Source organism: Mercenaria mercenaria, chromosome 7 (assembly GCF_021730395.1).
Source record: "Mercenaria mercenaria strain notata chromosome 7, MADL_Memer_1, whole genome shotgun sequence".
In the NCBI taxonomy this organism is placed as follows: Eukaryota; Metazoa; Mollusca; class Bivalvia; order Venerida; family Veneridae; genus Mercenaria; species Mercenaria mercenaria.
Window position 1 is genome coordinate 49,338,727 of NC_069367.1, and position 15,424 is coordinate 49,354,150.

Consider the following 15,424-nt stretch of genomic DNA (forward strand, 5'->3'; position numbering starts at 1 on the left):
TACCTGCACAAGCTTCTACTAGCAATGAGGACACCTACCCAAGAACCAACAAGCATTAGGAGACAATAAATGTACACAAATGACTTACTATTGGTTGACTTGTAAGCCTGACAAGATCCTGTATATTGTAATACTGATGTTTCTCAAATATTTCAAACAGTTTATCCATTACTTGATCTTTGTCTTGTCGTATTCTCTTTCCTTCCTCTTTCATCTTTTTCTGATGGGCAATCTAAGTGATAGATATACAGTGTGAGATGATGTAGTATCTTTAACTTTACACTGCTTAATTTCTATAATGGACTGGTCCATCATTTAGTTTGGGCAATACCATTTATCATTCAAAGGAGTATTCACTGAAAATATACTGACTGAATAGCGAACAGTGCAGACCATGATCAGACTACACAAATGTGTAGGCTGATCTTGGTCTGCACTGGTCGCAAAGGCAGAACCACTTGCCGCCAGCAGCCTAAAGTTGAATATTTCTGTTCTCTCTTAAAATCACATTTAGAATTAGAAATGCCTAACAACCATGTATTGTCAAAGACAAAACAAACTGATCCATCAGTGATTATTAGTTTTCATTGTGGCACTATTTGCTCTCAAGTTACATACAAATGTTTAAAACAGTCCTCTCACCTTTAATTCTAGAACAGTCTTCACAAATTAAGTCTGATATGTAGAATGAAAGAAACAATATACCATTTAATATATATGGTGATGAATTCCAAATTAAGAAATAGCTTTTCAGGAATACTTTGATTGATGTTTATAGGATTAAAATCTTATGAAAAATTACTTCCTGCAACAAAGACACAGCAAACAGTGCTGGCTGACAAAGTATGAAACAAAGAAGCATTTGCATTTAACTCAGCTGGCAGAGCACAAGATTACATGGTGAAATTTGCAAACAAATAAAATACGGACCATTATCACCTATTGCCCTAAATTTTGAATGCAAAACTGTTGTAACTCACATAAAAGTAGAGCTGTTTTGAGAACAGTGCATGTCTCCCACAACTGCCTAATCATAGGAATAGTTATGTATCTGAATCAACCATGCACTAACACATGTATCACTGGCATCTGTTGTACAGAGTGATTTTCAGTAATTCAAGGGCAATAATTCTGAAGTGCCTGGACCAATTTGGCTAATTATCAAACTTGGCTGAGAACTTATTGGCAAACACATTTTGTTCAAATCTGGTGAAGATCTGATGAGAAATGTTCAACTTAAGAGTGCACACAAGTGTGTTCAGAGCGATTTTCGGTCATTCAAGGGTCATAATTCTGAAGTGCCTAGGCCGATTTGGCTAATTATCAAACTTAGCTGAGGACTTACTGGTAAACACATTTTGTTCAAGTTTGGTGAAGATCGGATGAGAAATGTTTGACTTTAGAGTGCGGACAAGACTTGTGACAGACACACACTCCGACACACACACACAGACAGGAGTAAAATCAATAAGTCTCCCACACCAATGTGTGGTGGGAGACATAATAAAGAGTGTCTTACACAGTAATGCATTCAACCTTTGCTACAATACAACTAACATACCTCAGACGGGTGATTACTGATAGGTTTATATTTTGGTACAATTGTTGATATCTGTTTGATTTCTCTCTGTGGTTTATTACTTGATACCATCTGTTGTCTGAAGAAAAAAATACATGAAGAGCTGTAAAACACTTATACTTCCAGCAATGGCCTATACAGGGCAACTTGGTATATACTGAAAGCCCAAAAAATGATCAACATCAATATCTAGCATATTTATAAGTTGCTTGAAATTTTCACAAATTTACATGTTTGCACCTCAATAATGTTTTTATAGCATTACATTCGATTTCCAATGATTCTACAACTATTTTGGTTTGTGAATATGCCGTCTTCACATTTCCTGGTTAACAGTAATTTCAGTATGCCATCAGCCAAAGAGTGCTCCAGATACAGATCTGAATCCATATCCAGTTTCAAGGTCTCTGTTCATCTTGACCTTAAAAACACTAATCCACAAACCACTATGGGTCATCTACTGGTCACAGACAATCATCACATGAAGATGGACAGTCATTGGACCAATCAATTATTACTTAAAAACATTTCTTTAGTCTCCACATCAATGTGACCTTGACATTGACCTACTGATCCCTAAACAATAAGGGTCACAGATCACAGGCAACCATCCTATGAAGTTTGAAAGCAGTTACTGTAGGCACCAACATTTCTCTGTCAAAAACCATTTTCAGTCTCAATGTTACTGTGACCTTGACCTTTGATCTGGGGATCCTAAAAACAGTCGGGGTCAACTAATGACCACAGACAATCATCCAATGAAGTCTGATGACTGTAAACCAATGTGCTTTTATTTATTCAGAAAAAAATGTTTTCAGTCCTAAGGTCATTGTGACCTTGACAAAGCAACCTTAAATCTAAAATTCTGGGAAATTCCTATTTACATGTTTATAATGAAAAGGCTACCAAAGATTAACAAATCCCTTAAAGACGGTTTATGCTTTCTAGACACAAACTTGACACTTTTTCACACAGAGGAAGAATATTTTTCTCCATTTTTAACCTTTAACCACTCTTAAGACATGACTCAAGTTGCCATAACATAACAGACAGTATTTCAGTAATGTGTGTGTGAGACCAATTATCATGAGTTTCATGACTGTGTCTATCCACAAAATGAAATCCCAAATAGAAGATGCTTTTGTAGAAACCTAAAGCATAGCAGTAATAGGCAAGACGTCAATAGGGGACAGGAGCAAAAGTTTAGAAGACACTGATGGTTTGGTTAATGACCGAAATGCAATAGGGATCTTCTACTAGGCATGTCCAATCATCCCGTTAACGTTCTGTGTCAAGTGGTTCTCAAGTTATTGATAGGAAACGGTTTTCAGGCCCATGTGACCTTGACCTTTAATCGAGTGACCCTAAAATCATTAGGGGTCATCTACTCTGCATGTCCAATCATTTTATGAATTTTCAACATTCTGGTCGAAAATGTTTTTCAATGTTCAGGCTCCTGTGACCTCAGGCCTTGACACTAACTATGTCCTGGGATCCCAAGCACCCCAAATTCTAACGAGGGACACTGATTATTCTAAGCTGGGGGTTCCCCCGGGATACCTAGTTTTAATAACGACAATGTAATAGTCTACATTCAATACCAAATGATATCCAATGATTTGTTAATTCTAACAGAATATTTGACTGAAAATTAAATTTACCAGTGTTTTAGAGTGACCTAGCGCAAAATACCATAATCTCGGGTGGATTAAACCGTTGCTGGATATGCAAGATATCTTGAATACTGAAGAGAGAGAATTTGTCACCATGCTTCAAAACAGTTCAAGACTTTTGCGATTAGGCAAAAAATTACGGAATTTCATAGAGGGTATGACAGAGCCTGTAAAAATTTAATTTTAAATTTGAATTTAATTTGAAACAAGAGTAGAAACTAGAACTGTCACAGGAGTGACAAATAATACCCTGACAATACAGCCTTGTCACAGAAGTATGGCAAATTTTAGTTTTTTTTATCTTTCGTTTTACGGGAGATTTTTGAAAAATGAGCAGGGGGAGGAGGGAATAAAAATGAAAATAAAAAGCATGAAAGTGAGCATCTCGGAAAAAATTGAAAATAAAATAGAATTTTTAAAGATTTTTTTTTATCTTGATGAACTTTCGTTTTGTTTACTTGTGTTTGTGTCCAGTATTAAATATTGTGATGTATTGTTATGTTTTAAGACTATAAAAGCCATTTATACAGGATGAGCATTGAATAAAATTTTGTCGAAATGTACATGCCAGACAATTATTTTCATGCATGCTTGTGAATAAACTGCTTCAGTCATTGTAACTCACACTGGCAAGTCTTTAAAATTCAGAAAGCTTGTTTTACTTAATTTAAGTGGAAGACAAAAATTATTTAATCTGTAACAACAGCCACAGTGAATTTCAGTGACATCAAGTAGAGACTAAACATGTCTGGTGTAAAGTGGCCTAGTAGTGTAGTAGTTTTGGTGGTTTGGTTTGCTTGCATCTTCTGCTGTGTAACCTGCTTTTTATAAGTAATATTTACTTATTGTATCTTTCACCAATATCATCTTTAAGGAGGTAACTTTTCAGTTTATGCCAGCTCATAATATACTGGGTTTTATCAGCAAAATAAAGTATTTAATAACTTTGAATAACAGTCACAGTGCAGATGACAAGGTTTTTTTTTTCAGTGATGAAAAACGAAAGATAATCTAGCAAAAAGTAAACTGAAAATTTACCTCATTTAACTCTGTAATTTGCACCTTTTTATAATACACTTAGTTCAAGTACTGAAGTTGCATCACTTTTTGTCAAAATATTGTCTCCAATGAAAAGTATTCTTTATTCTTTATACACTTATGAATTCTATTGAAGTTACAAAAGAAATGGACCATCTGTCTGAGATTTTGCCAACACTACCAGCTGCCGCTTTATGCCAGACAGTCCCAAGCCTGTGTAAAGTGTGAGGGGTCACCATTGAAATAAAAATGTAAAAAAAAAAATCTGCTGTTACAAACATTTATTTGTTCTGCAAACAACATCTTGAATAAAATTTAATGTCAAAGCACCTTTGATATTGTATTACCTTTCTATGGCAAACTTGTAAGTTGAATCTAATGAAAACAATATGTGAGGAAGACAATCTTTAGACAATTTATAGATATGCCACACTACACTTTAGTATTACTAGTAATTTAATCATTTAAATGAAGTTTACCATCAGCTTAATTTGGACACAATAATCATCGTCCATCCACCCGTGTTGAAAGAGAGAAAAAAAAACGTTAAAGATTATCGGTAATTATTCAGTTGATAAACTAAGTAATTGACCTTGTTTTCATGATCAATTTACACCCCTTCAAAGAGCTAAAAGAAGTGTGTCAGTATCGTGGAGATCAAAGCGGTATTTTGCTCAAGATTGTCATGGCATTACGTCATGTTTTCGCGCCATGTGACACATCAGTGTCTGATCGTACCGCATCGGTTCTTAAAATTGCTGAGAAACAGATATCAATAAAAAGTTTCTTCTTTAATTTGTTATCAAAAGCGAATGTGCTATATTCCGTATAAAAGGTAAATGTCTCAAACGATAGTTACTATAGTGGATATCCTACCTCTGTGACCTATTTGCCCTCAAGGAATTTACATTATTGTTTGACAAGAAAAACTTTTAAATTGTTGGTCAAAAAATACATGTACGAAGATACATTTAAAATTTATTAAAAACTGCAGTGACATCACATTGCTTTATTTTAAAATCGCATTTCTATTTACGTTCATGAGGTCACGTAACCTATTCTGCCGCACTAACAGAAATCTGTTTGCCAAAAATCGTTTTACTCCATGTATTGTAATTGCTCCCGCTTTTTCATTATTTAAGATTTTTTTATTCTGTTTTTTGTACTTTCTGGTCAAAAGTCTGAATTTTATGCCCGTAGTATTCATCATTTATTTACTTTTAGAAAGAAATAAGTAACTTAGATCGCGCTGTTTGAATTTTTACAAATGATTATATGAAAATTCAACCGTTTTTATAGAATTTTGCCTACATTTCTGTCGATATCTTATTAAAATCATTATAGAATTCAAGTAATATTATTTCTCAAGGGGTGTTGAAAACTTGAAGCGAAAATGTTAAACAAGAGGGCCATGATGGCCCTATATCGCTCACCTGTTATCATTGCACTTGAGGACAAGAAGGTCCTCAGTAAAATATCAAAGTCCAAAGGACAGGAACAACAAACGGAAGAAATTTAACCAAAAAGAAAAAAAATTCTTACAAGGTATAGATATGTCAAAATACACCTAAAAATTGGAGGTACCAGCCATGTTGTACCACAGAAAAGTGGTCTCCGTTTTTCCCTACGGCCAATAATAAAAAAGTTACTAAAAATAAGCTATTTATAGTAACGTAAAAGGGAAGTAATTAAAAGAATAAATATTGTAAGTGAACAAAAGAAGGATCTGCCAAATAAATCTGTTGACATAAATGAAATTTCAGATCAGTATCTTCATTAGTTACGGAGATATACCCATTTTAATTTGAAATAAAGGGAGGTAATTTGACATAAAACCAGTCCATAGTTATCTACCCTGATTGTCTCTGTCCAACTAATAACAATAATGAAATTTCAAGTAAGTTCTATAAGTACTTACTGATATAAATCCATTTTGATTACAATCAGGGGAGGTAATCAGATATAAAATAACTCTGGAACCTACGATTGGATCTGATTTGTCATGGAATCCAAGATTTATTGTTGTTGAAGATATTTTGGAAGTTTGTATCAAATAAAACCATAAATGAAGTCTCTATATGGCTGCAAAAGCCAAAATAGCCAATTTTGGACCTTTAAGGGGCCATAACTCTGGAACCCATGATGGAATCTGGCCAGTTGAAGAAAGGAAGCAAGATCTCCTGGTGATACAAGTTGTGTGCCAGTTTGGTTAAAATCAAATCATAAATGAAGCTGCTATTGTGCAGACAAGGTCAAAATAGCTAATTTTGGCCCTTTAAGGGGCCATAACTCTGGAACCCATTGTGGGATCTGGCCTGATCAAGAAAGGAATCGAGATCTTATGGTGACACAAGTTTTGTGCAAGTTTGATTAAATTCAAATCATAAATGAAGCTGCTATTGTGCAGACAAGGTCAAAATAGCTAATTTTGGCCCTTTCAGGGGCCATCATTCTGGAACCCATAATGGAATCTCGCCAGTTCAAGAAAGGAACCAAGATTTTATGGTGATACAAGTTGTGTGCAAGTTTGGTTAAATTCAAATCATAAATGAAGCTGCTATTGTGCAGACAAGGTCAAAATAGCTAATTCTGGCCCTTTAAGGGGCCATAACTCTGGAACCCATAATGGAATCTGGCCAGTTCAAGAAAGGAACCGAGATCTCGTGGTGATACAAGTTGTGTGCCAGTTTGGTAAAAATCAAATCATAAATAAAGCTGCTATTGTGCAGACAAGGTCAAAATAGCTAATTTTGGCCCTTTCAGGGGCCATAACTCTGGAACCCATAATGGGATCTGGCCAGTTCAAGAAAGGAACCGTGACCTTATGGTGATACAAGTTGTGTGCAAGTTTGGTTAAAATAAAATCATAAATGAAACCACTATCGTTCAGACAAGGAATTGTTGACGCACGCATGGACGGACTGACGACGGACGAAGGGTGATCACAAAAGCTCACCTTGTCACTATGTGACAGGTGAGCTAAAAATGAATGCACTACACACGGTTTTTGTGTACTCGGGAAAATGAATTTTAATTTTATTCCATTTTTGCAATATTTAGGACCGGCGCTCCCGTAAAACGAAAAATAAAAAAACTCTGGCCTAACTACGTCAAAAAATTAGTGATTTGTAGACAAAGTCAAACTTGACCTATATTTTATGATGTTACACCTGTACACCAAAAGTTATTTAAATCCGTCAAGCCTTTCATGAGTTTATATTGTCCGTAAACTATGAGTTTGGCAAATTTTAAGATTTTTGTTTTGGTTGATTTAAGTACATTCTCATCCTTTCAAACTGGAGTGATCCCAAACCTTGCTGTGGGACACCAAATTCTACAGGCAGGGGGCACTCTGGGACACCACTGAAAAACATCAGCATTAAGGCCTGGACCTTGACCTTTTATGGAGTGAGCCAAAAAACAATTGGAGCCATCTACCATCTACTAAATATGCCCTATCACCCAATGAAGCTTGAAGGTTCTAGGTCAAAGGGTTCTCAAGTTATTGATCGGAAACAGTTTTCCATGTTCTGGCCCCTGTGACCTTTACCTTTGATCAAGTGACCCCAAAATCAATAGGAGTAAACTACTCTGCATGTCCAACTGTCATATAAAATTTCAACATTCTGGGTCAAGTGGTTCTCAAGTTAATGATCATAAACATTCAGATCATTTTAAACCCTTACATGTTTCAGAAGTCTGAACTATAATACTGAAAGAATGTGTTTTCAAAATGAACAAAAGTCTTACTTTTTCAGTTTTAGATAACTCATATCAGCTATTGCTGCAGGCCGACATTCTGCTCGCTGTATTACCTTGCCTTCAATTGCTATCTTTTCTGAAATTATATAAGTACCAATCCCATCAACAACTATCCTTACAGTATTAGAGAGTGTTTGCACAGTTATAACATATGAATCTTTCACTGGTTAAAGTCACTCAATGATATATATCTAGCTTGAAGGTAACTGTTCAGACAGTAACACAGCTCTGCTGAGTTACCACAAAACAGTTACCGGAGAGCCAGATCTTCTACCAGACATAGATTGCTTTTTTTGCAAAACACTTGAACATCCTGTCTGGTATGCAAGAAATTACAATTTGCATGCTGGACAAGAGTTTCCAGTGTTTTCACAAGTGCTCTGAAACCAAGACGTGAAAAAAAGACTCTCATGCTGTAATTCATGAACAAATGCATAAATTACTAAGCTACTATCAAAAAATAGTGCTAAAAATAATAATTTGTTTTATTTCATTTCTTCTCAAATCTAAGGAATATAGTATTTAAAAAAAATCATCTGATTGTAGGTGAAGATGAAAATATCTGGCTTTTAGTCTGGTCTTTGTATCAGTTCTCCCACAGCCCAACCCCCAACCTCTTTTAAGGGAATCTGGTCCTGCTCTAAGAATAGTTTTACTGCATTAAATGGACAAGAAGCAATGTTAATATATTTTTCCAAATGGTTAAAAGATAACTAAGATATATCCCTGATGACTGATCAATAATTTTTCAATCAGTGTTTTTAAATCAAATAGTCTTTGTTCAACTGGCAATTAATCTTCCTTTGTTTAGACCAAGCCAAATATTTTAAAGTTGAAAATTATATCTTGAAATCTTTTAGGTAAAACATATTTTAACCAAAATTAGGGGGAAAATATGTATTTCCTATTGAGTAAATGCAGTCAAATTTTAGTTTCAAAGACAAACACTGCGGACCCTTTATTGCATTTAAAGTCATTTGATTAACTGTTGCCCTTCAATTATAAATTTATTTACAAGACAAAAACATGTTGTTGTTTTTTTTTAAAACAAGATGAAGTTTGAACATAAAGTCAACATCAATAACTATTCAAAGACCATTTTGATTGCATGTATATATACATCACTTCATTATTTTACTTATATCTCGTACAAAATCAGACATACCTGTGATTTCCTCTGCTGACGGTCCAGGTGGAGTCGCTGAAAATGTATAAAAACCATCAGTGAAACAAAACTGTTGGAATGTGACAATGTGACACAATATGACGTAAAATTCAGTACAATATTTAAACAAAATAATAATGGTCACTCCCTTGATATAGGAGGAATATATTATTACTTCTAAACTTGTCAGCTGTATCTTAAAAAAAAAAAGTAGGTCAGTAGGTCAAGGTCACAGTTAAGTGACCCATAATTACTTGGGATCGTCAGGTAATTATAATTAAACCAGGGCTCCAGATAATATTTTTGGCCTATGAGTATTAACTCATCATAATTTTTGTGAATGAGTAAAATGTAAAATCTGAAAATGACTAGGAGTAATTTTACTCCTGAAAATTTGTAAATGTAAAAAATAACAGAAATCAGTTTTATAACATATTTATTGGGTGTTACACCCATGAATTTGTTTGCAGTTCAGTTTCAATTCAGCATTCAAGATTTTGCTTCTTTTTCCCCCCTTGACTTGCTTTGTTTTCACACTCTCTACTGTCTCCAATAGAATATTCAATGTTTTGGGGATCATTTTTTGTTGGTTTAAAGAATGCTTAGAGTACTTTTAAATGTTTAGAAATAGACATTTTTGTTGTTTACTCTGCACCGGAAGTTGATATTTTAAATCGACACCACTTTAAAATACACTACCATACCATCAATATTAATTCCCAACTGTTTGATTTACGCACGCATTGAGTGTATAATATATCCATGTAGTCCTTGTAGAAATCGAGACCAGAACTCCATTCTCTGGAGTTAAGCTACAGCTTCTTAGGCCCTTTAGTTTTTCGTTTTCCCTATATTGGTACATTATTATTTTAGATAAGTTAATAATTTCTTTTTCATTTCTCTCAATCTTAATCTTCCTTAATATAGGTATTCTGGTACCATGCCACCCCAAATCTTTCAATTTTGTTTGTGTCTTTTTTCTTTTACTAAGTTTTAGTAGTCTATTTTTTTTTAATTAATTAGTTTTTCTATTTTTCTTTGCTTGTATTTACATATTTACATTGCACTGTCTCCACATTTTTTACTCGTAGTGTAGCCATTATTTCTACCAATATTTATCTAAAATTATGTCCTTTCTGCCGGCAGAACAATTCCTGCACTACAGATGGTTGTTCACTTTTTCATTCCTGAGATCATATTTAGATATTGGCAGAACAATTCCTGCACAACCTCAACTGTACTTTTTAACTATTAAAATATTTCTATTGCTGTACTTTTTGGCAGAGCAATTCCTGCACAAAATCACATATAATCATTTTCAACTGATGTGGTTATTTCCTTGTATTCTTGCATAGGGGGTGTATCATTTAACTTAAAACTTGCTGTCTCCTGACCAGTGTTTGTTCAGTCTTGCTTTGAAGGAGTTTATTGTTGGTGCCTCTATTACTTTATTTGGAAGGCTGTTCCAGTTTCTAACCACTCTATAATTAAATGCACTGATCCTTGTTTTATGTTTAGCATAGTCCTTTTTTAGTTTTTGGTTATTCCCCCTAGTTACAACACTATGACTAAATTTCAATAGACTTGTTGCTATTATATCTAACTCATTTATGAGCTTGTAAACCTCTATGACGTCTGCTCTATATCTCTATATAGTTTGACCTGAATTTATAAAGTACCATTCAATGCGTGTGTATGTTCAATGTGGGAGAATTAATGCCGACCGTGCTGTTATGTAAAGCATCTGGACGGTTCAGATTTTGTTTACACTAGTAAAAAGTCATTTCATGCGTTTCTCTAGTTTCATATATGTTTTAATACGCTTAAAAACGTTCAGACATGCGTATATGCACTATTTCAAAGCGTAATTTACGCTAATACACATCTTATCTGGAGCCCTATTAAACAGTCTAGAAAATATGATCTGATTCAGATCATTTTTGAAGTAATTTTTCCTATATAACTCCTATACAAGTGACCCCTGGGGTCGGGCCTCTTTTCACCCAGGGGCATTATTTGAACAATCTTGTTAGAGAACCACTAGGCAATGCTACATACCAAATATCAAAGGCCTACGCATTGAACTTTCAGACAAGAAGACTTTAAAGTTTTTTCCTATATAAGTCTATGTAAAACTTTGGACCCCCTGGGTGGGGCCTCTTTTCACCTTGGGCATAATTTTAATAATTTTGGTAGAGGACCACTAGGTAATGCAACATACCAAATATCAAAAGCCTATGCCTTGCAGTTTCAGACAAGAAGATTTTTAAAGTTTTTTTCCTATGTAAGTCTATGTAACACTTGGGACCCCCGGGGCGGGGCCTCTTTTCACCCAAGGTACACTCTTGGTAGAGGATCACAAGGAAATGCTACATACCAAATATCAAAGGCCTACGTCTTGTAGTTTCAGACAAGAAGATATTTAAAGTTTTTTTCCTATGTAAGTCTATGTAAAACTTGGGACACCCGGGGCGGGGCCTCTTTTCACCCAAGGTACACTCTTGGTAGAGGATCACAAGGAAATGCTACATACCAAATATCAAAGGCCTAGGTCTTGTAGTTTCAGACAAGAAGATATTCAAAGTTTTTTTCCTATGTAAATCTATGTAAAACTTGGGACACCTGGGGCAGGGCCTCTTTTCACCCCAGGTACACTCTTGGTAGAGGATCACAAGGAAATGCTACATACCAAATGTCAAAGGCCTAGGTCTTGTGGTTTCAGACAAGAAGATATTTAAATCTTTTTTCCTATATAAGTCTATGTAAAACTTGGGACACCTGGGGCGGGGCCTCTTTTCACCCCAGGGACATAATTTGAACAATCTTCACAGAAGACCATAAGATGATGTCTCATGCCAACTATCGAGGCTCAATGCCTTGCGGTTCAGGACAAGAAGATTTTTTAAAGTTTTTCCTTTCGGTTGCCATAGCAACCAGAGCTCTGTGTGGAATTCAATTAGTTTATTTTAGGTTGATTGTAAAGCAAGTTTTACAACTTATGTTAATCACTCTCGACACCTCATTCCTGATGGAATCCATCACTACAAGGGTATGAGAGAAGAGAAGCCAGTTTCCCTTTTAATGCTGAGCATCAAGCAAGGGAGCTACTGGTACCATTTTTCACGTCTTTGGTATGATGCGACCGGGGATCAAACCCACACCTCCCACACTCGAAGCGGACACTCTTCCACTAAGCTATCGGGGCGGTTATTCAATTCTTTGAACAATTTTGATAGGGGGCCACCCAAGGATCATTCCTGTGAAGTTTGGTGTAAATCTGCCCAGTGGTTTTGAAGAAGAAGATTCTTTTAGAAATTGTTGACTGACGGACATTGAGTGGTCATAAAAGCTTGCCATGGGCCTTTGGCTCAGGTGAGCTAATAAAAGAAATTTTTAACAAGAGGGTCATGATGACCCTGTATCGCTCACCTGAGTAATATGAGCTACATGTTTCAAAGATGAAACTGATGATAAAATATTAAGAAAGTCAGTAGGTCACATTCATGGTCAATGATATTCAGTTTTACGATTGGTGTGCAAAACTGTGTATGTCATCAAAACTTCAAGGCTGTATCTTAAAAAAAAAAAAAGTAGGTCAGTAGGTCAGTAGGTCAAGGTCACAGTCAAGTGACATCATATTACTTGGGGTAATCAGGTAATTATTATTAAACAGTCTTGGAAATAGGATCAAATGATTTTTTAAGTATTTTTTCCTATATAACTCACATAGTAACTAAGTGACCCCGGGGGGGGGGGGGGGGGGGGGGGGGGGGGGGGGGGGGGGGGGGGGGGCCTCTTTTAACCCCAGGGGCATAATTTGAACAATTTTGGTAGAGGACTATTAGACAATGGATCATACCAAATATCAAAAGCATAGGTCGTATGGTTTCAGACAAGAAGATTTTTAAAGTTTTTTTTCCAATATAAGTCTATATAAAACTTTGGACCCCTAGGGCAGGGCCTCTTTTCATCCCAGGGGTATAATTTGAAAAATTTTGGTTGAGGACCATGAGACAATGCTACAAACCAAATATCAAAGGTCTAAGTGTTGCGGTTTCAGACAAGAAAATTGTTTAACTTTTTTTCCTATATAAGTCTATGTAAAACTTGGGACTCCCGGGGCGGGGCCATATTTGAACCTAGAGGGATAATTTGAACAATCTTGGTAGAGGACCACTAGATGATGCTACAAACCAAATATCAAAGCCCTAGGCCATGTGGTTTTGTACAAGAAGATTTTCAAAGTTTTCCCTATATAAGTCTATATAAACCATGTGACCCCCGGGCGGGGTCATATTTGACCTTAGGGGGATAATTTGAACAATTTTGGTAGAGGACCACTAGATGATGCTACACACCAGATATCAAAGCCCTAGGCCCTGTGGTTTTGGACAAGAAGATTTTTAAAGTTTTTCCTTTCGGTTGCCATGGCAACCAGAGTTCTGCATGGAATTCAATTCTTTGAACAATTTTGAAAGGGGGCCACCCAAGGATCATTCCTGTGAAGTTTGGTGTAATTCTGCCCAGTGGTTTTCAAGAAGAAAATTTTTTTAGAAAATGTTGACGGACGCACGACACGCCGCACGCGGACATTGAGCGGTCACAATAGCTCACCATGAGCCTTTGGCTCAGGTGAGCTAAAAATCTGAAATTTTGTGACAAATTCTTTATCATCAACATGTATGTAACATACACTTCATCCAGTTTACACTATCTTTCATTACTGGCGAGAAATCTAGGAACATGAAAAAATCAAAACTCACAATTTTAACCCTTATCATGCTTGACACAATAGGTTCTGCCTTTGCAAGCAGTGTAGATCATGATCAGCCTGCACATCTGTGCAGTCTGATCAAGACCCCACTGTTCGCCATTCAGTCAGTAACTTTTTGGCAAGCACCCCTTTTAACAGTTAATGGCACTGTCCAATTTGAAAGATGGACAAGTTCATTATAGAAATAAAGCAGGGTAAGAGTTAAAATACACATAAAACCAGTCAATTAAATATTTCAAAGATACACAAATTTATCATTGAACTTCATACCTCTATCTTCTGAGAACACAACAAGATTTTGATTTCCGACACCAGTCAACCGAAACTTATGGTCCTTGGGTGTGGCGTTCGGCTGTCCAGGTACTTCTTGTTTCATCTGAGCATCATTCATTGAAAATGTCACTTCTGGCATTGTATTTGGTACTCTAAAACAGAAAATCGTTTAAACAGATATTTGAAACATTGAGCCAGTTTTAAAAGATCAACTACTGTTAACCTTCCTAACTTAAATACTTCTTATCTTTAAACTTGCTTACTAACAAGAAGACAAAACAAGAGGACCATGATGGTCCTGAATCGCTCACCTCTTCCCACATGACCCAGTTTTGAGTATGATGTCGTTTTTTTCTATTATTTGTGACCTAGTTTTTGAGCTCATGTGACCCAGTTTTGAACTTGACCTAGATATTATCAAGATAAAAATTCTGACCAATTTTCATGAAGATCCATTGAAAAATATGGTCTCTAGAGAGGTCACAAGGTTTTTCTATTATTTGACCTATTGACCTAGTTTTCGTAGGTAAGTGACCCTGTTTTGAACTTTACCTAGATATCATCAAGGTGAACATTCTCACTAATTTTCATGAAGATCTCATGAAAAATATGGCCTCTAGAGAGGTCACAAGGTTTTTCTATTTTTATACCTACTGGCCTAGTTTTTGACCGCACGTAACCCAGTTTCAAACTTCGCCTAGATATCATCAAGATGAACATTCAGACCAATTTTCATACAGATCCCATGAAAAATATGGCCTCTAGAGATGTCAAAAGATTTTAATAATTTTAGACCTACTGACCTAGTTTTTGATCTCAGTTGACCCAGTTTCAAACTTGACCTAGATATCATCAAGATGAACATTCAGACTAACTTTCATACAGATCCCATGAAAAGTATGGCCTCTAGAGAGGTCAAAAGGTTTTTTTATTATTTGACCTACTGACCTAGTTTTTAAGGCACATGACCCAGTTTCAAACTTGACCTAGATATCATCAAGGTGAACATTCTGACCAATTTTTATAGAGATCCATTCACAAGTATGGCCTCTAGAGAGGTCACAAGGTTTTTCTATTTTTAGACATACGGACCTAGTTTTTGACCGAACATGACCCTGTTTCGAACTTGATCTAGATATCATCAAGATGAACATTCAGAC

The 15,424-nt window shown here is 35.8% G+C and overlaps 1 protein-coding gene across 1 annotated transcript in view; it reads right to left on the reverse strand.

Moving 5' to 3' along the window:
• The window catches only part of LOC123554188 (general transcription factor IIF subunit 2-like), a 217,438-nt gene that overhangs the window by 181,974 nt on the left and 20,040 nt on the right, over positions 1-15,424 (reverse strand). Inside the window, exons 3-7 of the mRNA XM_045344156.2 lie at positions 14,262-14,416; positions 9,218-9,253; positions 8,041-8,128; positions 1,562-1,658; positions 89-232 (exon numbers count right to left, since the gene is read on the reverse strand). Coding sequence (XP_045200091.2) covers positions 89-232; positions 1,562-1,658; positions 8,041-8,128; positions 9,218-9,253; positions 14,262-14,416 — 520 coding nt within the window. The remainder of the gene's footprint in view (positions 1-88; positions 233-1,561; positions 1,659-8,040; positions 8,129-9,217; positions 9,254-14,261; positions 14,417-15,424) is intronic.